Below are 12,813 nucleotides of genomic sequence, written 5' to 3' on the forward strand. Positions count from 1 at the left end.
TGTTAGTTTTTTTCCTTCATTTTTGATGGGGTTTTTTAAAAATATTTTAGTTTATAAACTCTATTAATGGGCTGGAAGAAAGGTGGGATATAAATTGAATCAACAAATAGTTAAAAGTTTCTTTGTGTATTTTATGTACAGAGTATAATAAATATATATCAATGGTACCATAACACGATTTTTCATCATTTCTCAATTGTCCCATTTTATAAATCATTATAGCTGCCTTAATGAACTTTTGGGGATATAAGTTTTCTTGCTACCCTCTTGATGGCATCCTTTACTTCATTATTTCTCAGGGTGTATATGAAAGGATTGGCAACAGGAGTTAAAATTGTGTACAATAAAGAAAAAATTTTGTTGACATCACTAAGTATTTTACCCTTTGGTAACATATACACAATCATGATGGCTCCATAAAACAGAGAAACCACTATCAGATGAGATGAGCAAGTGGAAAAAGCCTTTTTCCTCCCAACAACAGAAGGTATTTTCATGATAGTAGATATAATGTATATATAGGAAGTCAAGGTAAGAAGAAAAGGTGGTAAAGTAAAAGCAAAAGCAAGGATAAAACTTATAAGTTCTACAAAGCTGGTGTCGCTACAGGAAAGTTTCATAATTGGATATGTATCACAAAAATAATGATCAATTTCATTTGGACCACAGAATGTAAGCTGCAACATGACACTTAAGAGGATGAAACCAGCTATAAGGCTACTTATCCATGAAGAAGCTGCTAGCTGGATACAGATTCGAGTAGTCATACTTGTTGTATAATGCAAAGGTTTGCATATTGCTAAATATCGATCATATGACATTGCAGATAGGAGATAACATTCAGTTGCCATAAGGTAGCTAAAGAAGAAAAATTGTACAAAGCAACTGCTGAAAGAAATGGTGTTTTTATCAGTCAATAAGCCAGCCATCGTTTTGGGTACAATATTTGAGATGTAGCAAGTCTCTAGGCATGACAAATTTTCCAGGAAGAAGTACATGGGTGTATGAAGATGTTGATCAACTGTAACTAAAGTCACAATGAGAATATTCCCAGCCATGGCTACAATATAAACCAGAAGGAAAACAAAGAAGAGGAGAGATTGCCATTGTCCAAAGTTTCCAAACCCCAAAATGATAAATTCTGTGATATTCATCGTTATGTTCATTCTTCTATCATTGAAATATGCATATAGCAGGGAAAGCACAGATCGTCTTATGCATCTTTGGAGCAGTAATGGGGGATGGGGAGAGAGAAAAATAAGCAAAATTTGTATATTATAAAATAAACATCAGTTCTTTTTCACATGGGGACTGGTATCTTTAAGATAATCACGACAATTTTCATAAATGAATTTCTTTTCGAGGTCATGAATATGCTATCTATATCATATTAAAAGTATTCCATTCAGAAAGCAATTTCTCTAGTTCTGAGTGAATAAGTAACAACTCAATATATGAAACATTGATAGAATCCTGTTTGTAGAAATAGATAAAGTTTGGCACATCTATTTGTCTTGATCTTGATACTTGTAATACTATCAAGAGCTTATCCCAATGCCTGGAGCCTGGCAGGTTCTGGATAGGAAGGAACAGCCAAAATTCAACCAGACAACCCTGAGTAGCTTCTGTGCCAAGTTTCTTCACCCTTAGTTTTGAAGGCAGTTGCAGTTTCCCAGACAGAAATGGTGAGCAGTTTGTGAGTATTTCTGACTTGTGCAAAGTAATACTTTGCTTTAATTTACTAGATCACTAAGTAGCTGAATTTCATGCATGGTAATATTTTCAATGCTATTTGATTTTCTTTCAACATGAAATTAGTTTTCATGGATAAACTCATTGTTTACCCCAATTTGTTTCAAAAAGAGTTATGAGAAAAGAAGGTGATTACCTGTGTGATATCAGATCAAGGACATCATCATGATCCAGAATGAAGATCATTATTCATATCCTCACTTTATGAACATTCATCTTATTGGTGATTACATCAGTTTAGGAAATTATAACTTACAATGTAATATCTTTTTAAAGACATAAATACCCCAGAGGGGAAGTGTTAACCAGATACTCATTGCTTTTATTCACTATCATGGGAGAATGCTTTCCTAGATACATTACTTAATTGGCTTTTCAAATAATTGGATACTTTTAAAATATTTTTAAACGTTTTAAAGAAATAATATATTCTCTTTTTTCATGTTGTTTCTGGTTATATGGAAAGCAAGCAGGCAAATAACATTGGCAAGTTTGGATTTGATAGTAGGCGATTCCAATCAGAAACTGTAGGGCTGCAGTTTTATTTTGCTTCATTTTTCTGATTAACACTATTTCCTTTCAATGTATCTAGCAAAGGACATACAAATACTGCATGTATTGTACTGAAACTGATACATACATCCACAATAATATCTTCATGGTTGGGTTATATTTATTCCCCAATATTCCTTGGAATGTTTCTTGAAAATCAACTGGTCAAATTTATTTGGGACTTCATCACATTTAGTCCAACATTTAGTGACTAATGGATGTGAAACTTCCAAGATAGGCTAAAAACCACATATCAAGCCTTTGTAAAGTGAAATAACATATAACAATGTTAGGCAGAGTCAACAATAACAATGGAAGGCTGAGTCAACCTTGAGCTGGTTATAATCGAACTCTTGGCAGTTGACAGTAAGTCAGCCTGTAATACTACATTCTAACCACTGTGCCATCATGATATAACAAAGCAATGGTAAAATGCCTGTTTGAATATAGAGAATATTAAATAATAGAAATATAAAAATATTACTTATATACATAAATATAATAATGGTTGACAATTTCAATCTATTAGAAAATTTGAAGAAGAAAAGATATCCTTCCAATCTCTACACTACCTGACTCTCTACTACTATGATAAAACAATATTCATTTTCATTTCCTATACATTAACATCAAATAACTGGCCTAACCACAGTTAGGTTCAAAAGGAAAAGAGTTTTTATAACAAAATTAAAATAGGCACATTTTTATGGATGCTACATTATATTATTTGTTCAGAATGGTATTTATATTCATAAAAATACTTCTCTTTCTGCTGGCCAATAATCTTCCCATGTTCTAAACAATGAGATTTTCCTGTCTGATATTTATTGTAACATTTATTGTATGATTCTGAGCATCAAATCATAATTTCATTGGAAGTAGTTTTGTCAGACATAGTACAATTAGTTCTAATTTACAATATAATGCATTTTAATAATTTACAATATATTACAACATAATATATTTTAATAACGTAACACTTCCAGACTTTTAATTTGAAAAGCTCTTCTGTATATATTCAGAAAATGAATCAAGTATATAATCTTTCTTTCATCCATCACTATGTTCTCCTTCAGTCTTCTGCTTTTTTTTTTTTACATAAGCAATTTTCTTCTGATTTTCTTTAAAAGTAAATGAAAATTCCTGCAGATATTTTTTCTTAGAGCACCTTTGACTTCCTTATTTCTCAGACTGTATATAAAGGGATTGAGCAGGGGAGGCAAAACTGTGTATAACAAAGAGGAGATTTTTTGCATCTCCCTTCCAATTTTAGCCTTTGGTGTCATATATACAATAATTAGAGATCCATAGAAAACGAAAACTACAATCAAGTGAGATGAACAGGTAGAAAAAGCCTTCTGTCTTCCAGTAGTCGAGGGGATCTTTAAGATGGCAACAATAATATAAACATAAGATGTAAGTGTCAGAAGAAAAGGAGGAAATGTGAAAACAGAGGCTACCAAGAAGCTCAAAATTTGCACCATGCTAATATCACTGCAGGAGAGTCTTAGAATAGGAAAATATTCACAGAAGTAATGGTCTATCTCATTGGAGTTACAGAAGTTTAACTGCAACATCAAAACGAGGAGAACAGTCAAAGCCACAAATCCATTGATCCAAGAGATGGCTACTAGTTGGATACATGTCCAGCTTTTCATGATGGTTGCATAATGCAATGGTTTACAGATTGCTAAATATCTATCATAAGACATCACACAGAGTAAACAGCATTCTGAAGATACCAATGAACCAAAGAAATAGAGTTGTGTGAAACAGCTGTTGAAGGAAATTCTCCTGTTCCCAGTCAAGAGAGCTGAAATCATCCTTGGAAATATATTTGAACTGTAGCAAGCCTCCAGAAAGGACAGGTTTCCCAGAAAAAAATACATAGGACTTTTAAGATGTGGATCCAAGATGATCAACAGAAGAACAAGAATGTTTCCCATTATGGTCACAATGTAAATTGTTAAAAAGGTCAAGAAAAACAGAATCCGCAGTTCAGAGAATTCTTGAAACCCCAACAAGATAAATTCTTTTGTCTTTGAATGATTTCTGACCATGATAGATATGGGAACAAATCCTGAAAGAATGGGAAATATAGTTAAAGGGGAAATAGGTAAATATATATATAGGAAGATGAAATTTAGCTTAATTAATGGCCTATTCAAAGCAAAATGCTTATAAAATAATTTTGATCTTAAGTATTTTCTACTTAAAGAACCAATTTATTAACTAGGATCCTACCCAAGACACTGATTTAAAAATTATGGCTTATTTTTTTAGCAACCATAGAAATACTGTTGTGGTACAATGCACTGGTGAACAAGGGGAGTTATATGTGTAAGCAATTTCAGCAAATCAGACTGCACATAGATATCTTTTTTTTTTTTTGGTTATTTTCAAATGCATCTCACAGCAATAAAGTAAAGTAAAATAAAACCTCTTAATACTCTGTTTCCCCCCAAATAAGACATCTCTTGATAATAAGCCTAATCAGGCTTTTGAGTGCATGGCAATAAGGCCAAGCACTTATTTCAAGGTTCAAAAAAATATAAGACAGGGTATTATTTTTGGGTAAACATCCCCAAACAATAAAACATATAAAATTGAAACAAGAGTTTATAATCATTGTAAAATAGGTTGATGCAATTAGCTTTCATCACAATTATATCATTTGATACAATATTTTTTTGTGCCTATATCGTTTGCTTGAGGGAGACAAAAGCTATCTCTATAACTTATCTCCTCTGTTTCTGTCTTTATTATCTCACCTTTATATATCTGCATTTATTTCCTTTGATTTTATTCTAAAACACAGTGAGGTAAAACTCATTAATGAATTGCATTCAAATCCTGTTACAATCAGAATTGACTTACAAATGTAAGATGAATTTTTCATGTGTCCCTGAAAAACATTTATTCCTGTTCGTTACTTTTAAGTTATTGATGTGCTAAGCATCATCCTATAAATAATTCCCCAATATTTTCTGATTTCCATAATTGCTTGCAAGGCAATAAAGGCTACATGATCAAGGGAAAACATAAGGCAATTATGAGTCTCCAAAGTCTTTGATCTTCGTAGAAGTATTAACAACAACAAAAAAGACAAGTTGACATTTAGGTTGTAAAAAATAATATAAGGGAGAATAATAATAAAAAATAATATAAGGGAGAATAGATATGTGTGAAATTGGAGACCCACAAAAAGGAATATTGACTTGGTTCCATTGTTGTAAAAGGGTTCACCCATCAGTCCCATTACTTTTATGGATCTCCATTTATCTCATCAAATGAGTAAGGAACTAGCACAAGGCAGAACAAATTAAAAATTGATCCTTTAAAATCCAGTTCAAGATGAACTGTCTATAAGGCCACTTATCTATGAACAAGCTACTAGCTGGATGCACATTCATGCATTCATACCGTTACATAATGCAAGGATTTGCATATTGCTAAATATTGATCATATGACATTACAGATAAGAGATAATATTTAGTTTCCATGAAATAGCCAAAGAAAAAAATGTAAAAAGCAGCCATTGAAAAAAATTAATAACTCCACAATCGTCCTGGGCACTATATTTGAGATATAAAAAATTTCTAGGGATGACAAGTTTCCCAGGAAGAAGTATATGGGTGTATGAAGTTGTTGATCAATTGCAACTAAAATTGCAATGAGAATATTCCCAGCCATGGCTATAACGTAAACTGAGAAGGCAAGGACAAGGATAGATTGCTATTGCCCAAACTTTTAAAATTCAAAAATGATAATTCTGTGATATTTATCTGTTATTTTCATTTTATTTAATACCATAATTGAAAGAACTCCCACAGTTGGTATTAAACAGATCTCCTATTAAATCCTTGATAAAAAAAGAAGAAGCATAACGTTTAGATGTTGCAAAACAAATTATAATATATTCTGTCTGAAAATGGGATTGGTAATTCTGACATACTTTGAACAAGCCTTAAGGACAAATGCGTGCAAAGCCAGAATTGAGAAGACAGCAACAGACAGTAAATGCCACCCATGCAAAGAAACTGAAGAAATAGTGGGCCATCTAGTAAGCTGCTGCAAGAAGATTGCACAGACTGACTACAAGCAGCAGTATGACAAAGTAGCAACAGGGCCGGATTTTCCTATAGGCTAACTAGGCTTCAGCCTAGGGCCTCAAGATCAAGAGGGGCCTACACAGTGGTGGGATTCTGGGGGTTCTAGGGGGTTTGGCCGAACCCTTTGTTAAATTGCTGGCTCGCCCACCCCTCGCATCCCACCTGCGTGGCGCCAGCCTACCGTAGCCAGGGGTAGGCAATTGTGGCTCTTTTACAACCTGTGGACTTCAACTTCCAGAATTCCTGAGACAGCTTGACTGTCTCAGGAATTCTGGGAGTTGAAGGCCACAGGTTGTAAAAGAGCCACAATTGCCCACCCCTTCCCTAGCCTGAGTTCCGCTGCCTGGGATCCACTTGGGCTGCCACGTGGTTCCCCACTGGCTCCGGACGCAAGAGAGCAGGATGGAGAAAGCAGCTTCCACGCCTTCACTCACCCTCACTCTCTGCTCTGTTGGGTCGCCGGCCGTTCGCTTACCCCGCCCACTCCCAATCTATTGCTGCCTCCGATGGCTAGAGGAAAAAAAAACTTCAAATTCTTGCCACGGGGCTTCAAAGGGGCGCTCTAGAGCCAGTGGTGCAGCCGAACCCTTTGTTAAATTGCTGGCTTGCCCCACCCCTCCGCACCACTATTTATTGCCAATAAATAGTGGTGGGCGAGGGGTGGGGGAGCCAGCAATTTAACAAAAGGTTCGGTGTTTTTTTTGTAATTTTATTGGCCCACGGAGCTTCAGCATAGGCTAATTGGCCTCCCGGCTCTCAGCTGATTTGTCTCAGCTGTTTTGCTCAGGGCTCTTCTGCTTCCTTGCAAAGAGTGCTGATTTTTTCCCCCCTAGCTATGCTGAGAAACGAAACTGAAACTGCTTTGCTGTTGCTGCAAGGTTGGACAATTAGGCAGGCAGAATTCTTTTCTTTTTCCTCACCAAAAAAGGTAGGTGTAAACAATGGGAAATTTAGGGAAAAAGAGGAGAGTTCAGGATTTTAAAACACAAAAGAAAAAAAGCTCTATTTAACTAGGGAATTGTAATAATTGAGATACTATTAATTGTATATTTCTGAAAGCAGAAATGGTTAAGTTGTGGTTTGGAGGAATATATGGGGGAAATTATTTGGTTTATTATTATTGGTAAATATAATTAATTGATTTGTAAGAAATTGGATTGCATGGAAATAATTGGAATATTCATGTTCATATTGATTAATATACAAAAAAGGTAGTTATATAACTAATTGCTTTATATTAAAATGTTGAATTTATATTAAACAACTAATATTACATAATTAACCAATGTGAGGATGGATATAAAAATAGATGACAATGGGAAGGGGTATAATATAGAATAGAAGGGAAAAAATGAATTTGATTAAGATTAGAGATGAGGATGAAGGGTAATATTGGTTTTTTACAAAAATAGATGGGGAATAAATATGGCAAAAAGGAAATATAGAAATTGTAAATTTAATTGAAATGACTAAACACTGTTTAAATTTGTGAAGCGGCCAAATACTCTGTTCAAAGAAAATACATTGTATGTTTGTATGTGTGTTTCTAATTATTGTTATTTATTCATATTTGTTCTCTTTTATTCTTTAAAGTTTAACAATTCATTCTTTATCTTAATATCTTTATATTTGTTTGGGGTTGGCTTTCTTCCCTTTCATCTTTTTTATTGTACAGCAATCTTTCTCCTCAAACCTACTACCTCTCTCTTTTCTTTCCTTCTTACTTTCTCTTCCTCCCCCTCTTCTTCTCCTCCCTACTTCCTCTTCCTTTCTCCTTCTCCTCCTCTCTTCCTCCCTCTCTTACCCTCCCTCCTACTCTAATTTCCCTTCCCTTCCTTCATCCCTCTCTATTGCTGTATCCTTTCATGCATATGGACTACTCAGAGGGCTGAAAAAATTATTTTTGACTGGTCCTCGCACTTTTGACCAGTCTTCGAACTTACGACTGTCCTCACATTTTACGTTTTTGCCCTATCTTGTCACCATGGTGAAGAGAAGCAGTTGTGAAATGAGTGACATGGTTGTTAAGAATGCTACAATGGGCATAAATGATGACCAGTCATAAGTGCAAAGACCAGTCAAAAGTGCGAGGAGGACCTGTCAGAAATCACTTTTTTCAGCCCTCTGGGTAGTCCTTTTGTGCATATGGACTACTCAGAGGGCTGAAAAAGTTATTTTTGACTGGTGCTTGCACTTTTGACCAGTCCTCGAACTTACGACTGTCCTCACATTTTACGTTTTTGCCCTATCTTGTCACCATGGTGAAGAGAAGCAGTTGTGAAATGAGTGACATGGTTGTTAAGAAAGCTGCACGGGCATAAATGTGAGGATGGTCATAAGTGTGAGGACCGGTCAAAAGTGCAAGGCCTAGTAAGAAATGACTTTCAGCCCTCTGAATAGTCCCTATGCACATAGCCACGCCCACCCGGTCACATGATGAGCTACCCACGCCTACACAGTCACGTGACCAGCTAGCCACGCCCACCCAGTCACATGATTGCCAAGCCACACCCCCAACTAAGCCACGCCCACAGAACCTGTTGTTAAAAAAATTGAATCCCACCACTGGTGAAAGGGCCTCATAAGGGGAATAGCCTAGGGCCTCTTTTCATCTAAATCCGGCCCTGAGTAGCAACATTGGAAATTCTGTAAGAAATATATTTGCCTGCAAGCAAGATCTGTGGGATCATAAAATAGAGAAAGTCACAGAAAATGAAGAAGTTAAATTGCTCTGGGACTTTAGAATTCAAACAGACAGGCATCTGCCACATAACACTCCAGACTTAACAATTGTTGATAAGAAAGACCAAAAAAAAAAAGTCTGGATAATGGATGTGGCAAGGCCTGGAGATAGCAGAAGAGAAGAGAAAGAACTGGAGAAGATAACAAAATACAAAGACCTACAAATAGAAATAGAATGACTATGGCAAAGGCAAGCAAGGGTAGGACCAATAGTAATAGGTGTCTTGGGTGCAATCTCAAAACAGCTAGAGTATCACTTGAATACTATTGGCATTGACAAATTTGCCATCAATCAATTGCAGAAGGCAGAACAGCTTTCATCCTGCGACAATATCTGCAATACTATTAAACATCCAGATCTGCCTATCTTATGTCCTTGATAAGGACTCAATAGGTAGACAAAAATGCCAAACACAGTGTGAATATCTGGCTGATTGTGCAAAGATTAATAATAACAACAATAATAATGAAGTTGAAATCAAATGAAGAATCTTCCAAAGAACTCATTGTCACTTCACTAACAAGCATTTTGAACAAAACAAACTGTGGCTATGAATTGGCTAAAAAGGGATAGAAAATTTCCCATTTGCTCTACATGGATGATTTAAAACTGGAAAAACAAAAGCTGAATTGAACTCACTACTAAAAATCACTGAGGAAATTAGCAGAGACATTGAAATACAATTTGGCTTTGACAAATATGCAACAATTGCTGTTAAGGCAGGAAATATTGTTGAATATGATGAATTTGAACTTGAAAATGAGGAGCTGATAAAAGCAGTAACACTAGAGGAGGGTACAAGTACTTAGAATTTTTAGAAACAACTGACCTGTTGTAGAACCAAATCAAGGAAACTACTTCAATAAAATACATAAAGCAAGTCTGGAAAATCTTGAGATCCAAACTAAGTACAGGAAATATCATAAAGGCAATTAACACTTGGGCAGTGCCTATAATACAATACTCAGCTGGAATAATTGATTGGACTCAGCTAGAACTTGATAATTTGGAACTAATGACAATATACCATGTTCTGCATCCAAAAAATGATATTGGTCAATTGTACTTGCCTAGATCTCAGGATGGAACATGACTCTTTATAGGTGAAACTCTTATAGGTGAAACAAATTGTGGAAGAGGAAAAGCATGGCCTAACCCTAACTCTAAGTGACTAGATTTAAAAAAAAGCAAAAAAAAAAAAAAACCCTTTGCTGAAGAAGATGAACAAAGGAAACCTCTTGAAAACAATGAGATTAAAAACAGAATATCAAAAGTAATAATTGAGCATCAAGTTTCTAACTGGAAAAAGACATTTTTGCATAGTCAGTACCTGAAGGACATTGAAAGAAAGATAGATACAAAGCTAACATGGAGATGGTTGAGATCAGGGGTGCTAAAGAAAGAAACTGAAGGCTTCATTTTGACTGCCCAAGAATAAGCCCTGCTGACCAATTCCATAGAAGCAAAAATTCAACTTGTTAGTAACAATAACAAATGTTGCTTATGCAGTAAGAAAAATGAAACAGTGGATCACCTTATCAGCAAAATGTTAAAAACTGGTTATCTACGTCATGATCCAGTTGCAAAAAACATACATTGGAAGCTTTACCAGAAGTTTGGGTTCAAATGCAGAAAAAATTATTGGGAACATCAGATTGACAAAGTTCTTGAAAATGAACAGGTCAAGATCACATAGGACTTTTGTATCCAAACAGTCATCTGGACCATAAAACACCTGACATTACTATTGTGGAAAAGAAAAAAGTTTGCTTCATTGATATTGCAATACCAGGTGATGCACAAATTGAAGAAAAACAACTAGAAAAAATAACAAAATACCAAAATCCAAAATACCAAAATTAAGTTATTGTGGAGGAAGAAATTAATGCTGTACCAATAGTATTAGGAGCCTTTGAAGCAATGCCCAAAGGGTTGCCTAGATGCATGGAAATTTTGAATTTATCAGGCCTGAATATTCTGACTTTGCAAAAAACTACCTTACTCGGAATTGCTTATATATTCAGATATTACTTTAACAGTTCTTAGGTCCTTGGTTAGAACTTGAACTGTTAAGTTTTTACCAGTTCCAGATTGTGAATAGAATTCTTAAATAATAATAATAATTTTACACGGCTGGATTTATTTAAAACATTTCAGAATCACACTTTAATTTCCATGGTGTTTGTCTTTTTTATGAGTTTTATTTTGCAGCATAGTGAGCCAAGGTATAAAAACTATGCTAATGCTTTTGATCAGAGCTGCTCAGTTCATTAGAAATCCAATGCGTATTGTATGCATATTAACAAATGTATGTTGTACCTTCAAACTTATTTGCTTGGATTAAGTAAGCCAGATTTTGGCCACAACAATGCTTTGAAGACAACTTAGTAATTGTAGATGATGCCAAATTTGTCAGTCTGTTTGTAACAGCATTTTAGCAATGTGACTCATGCCAGTTTCTAAGTACAATTGTAGGTGCTATTTAAGTCCTTCAGAAATCAGTGTTAGCTGTGAGCAATCTTCTTCCATTTGAAGGAAATAATTAGCAATTTAGGGAATGGAGAAGGTGGCTATTGATGGTTAGAGTAGCTCATACTTTGAGGTTGCAACGATATCCTCATTGCAAGCCTTTGGAAACAGCTAAAACATATTTTTCTCAGTGCATTTAGGATTTAAAGTATTATTACATATACTTGCTGTATTTATTTATTTTTGTAGACTATGGTATTATTTTAGGCTTGGTTTTATGATTGTCATTGTTAAGAGAATTGAGTAATTGGCTAATCTTGGTGCTATAACATACTATGTTTGAATATAACCATTCTAGAGTATCTTGATGAGTGTTCTAAAATGTTATAAACTTGATATCAAAAATGCTATAATCCAGACTCAAGACTACACTGAGATAAGGAAGCTTAAGTAACTTTTGTCATGAAAATAAAATATAAGATGGTTAGAAGTAAGTTGCCTTGACCTCCTTATGAAAAGGTGGGAACTACATATAGCAAAGGAAATGTATAAATAAGGGAATCTGCATTTAAATGAGTGTGTACAGATATCGATTTGTGGATGCTCATCATTTTCAAATTTTGGAACTAATGATAATGACTATGGTCATAAATATACAAACAAAGAAATAAAATGAAGAAATAAAATCCAGGAAGTGAGAAGTATAAGAGCATATGTATTATATATGTAGCCATAGACTTAACAGTGGATATACAATATTTAATGCAATTATATATATGTGTGTGTGTGTGTGTGTGTGTGTATATATATATATATATATATATATATATATATATATATATATATATATATATATATATATATATATATATATATATATAATATATATTTATATCTCCGGAGACTCAGGGCAGCTTACAATGCGCTAAGCAATAGCCTTCATCCTTTTGTATATTTATACAAAGTCAGCTTATTGCCCCCACAACTGGGTCCTCAATTTACCTACCTTAGAAAGGATGGAAGGCTGAGTCAACCTTGAGCCTGGCGAGATTCAAACCTGCAGTAATTGCAAGCAGCTGGTCTTAATAACAGGGTGCTTTAGACCACTGTACTACCAAGTCTCTTGGTAGTACAGTGTATATTGTTATTAATATAAAATTTATAACAATTTTTTGTTATTGTTA

General features: G+C 34.7%; 2 protein-coding genes across 2 annotated transcripts; both read right to left on the minus strand.

The window, feature by feature from the left end:
• Window positions 1-227: 227 nt before the first annotated feature.
• Window positions 228-1,166, minus strand: LOC117668841 (olfactory receptor 2AP1-like). Its single transcript, XM_034422896.2, has one exon. The coding sequence runs from the start codon at window positions 1,164-1,166 to the stop codon at window positions 228-230; it is 939 nt and encodes a 312-aa protein (XP_034278787.2).
• A 2,232-nt stretch (window positions 1,167-3,398) lies between these two features.
• LOC117668842 (olfactory receptor 2AP1-like) lies at window positions 3,399-4,265 on the minus strand. The gene has a single exon (XM_034422897.2). The coding sequence runs from the start codon at window positions 4,248-4,250 to the stop codon at window positions 3,399-3,401; it is 852 nt and encodes a 283-aa protein (XP_034278788.2). The 5' UTR covers window positions 4,251-4,265.
• Between the last annotated feature and the right edge of the window lie 8,548 nt (window positions 4,266-12,813).

This window comes from Pantherophis guttatus, chromosome 4 (assembly GCF_059756535.1).
Source record: "Pantherophis guttatus breed Tessera chromosome 4, ASM5975653v1, whole genome shotgun sequence".
In the NCBI taxonomy this organism is placed as follows: domain Eukaryota; kingdom Metazoa; phylum Chordata; class Lepidosauria; order Squamata; family Colubridae; genus Pantherophis; species Pantherophis guttatus.

What these genes read in the sequence shown, in the direction of transcription:
- LOC117668841 (XM_034422896.2), bottom strand. Translation starts at nt 1,166, where the DNA reads ATGAACATAACGATGAATATCACAGAATTTATCATTTTGGGGTTTGGA.
- LOC117668842 (XM_034422897.2), bottom strand. Translation starts at nt 4,250, where the DNA reads ATGGGAAACATTCTTGTTCTTCTGTTGATCATCTTGGATCCACATCTT.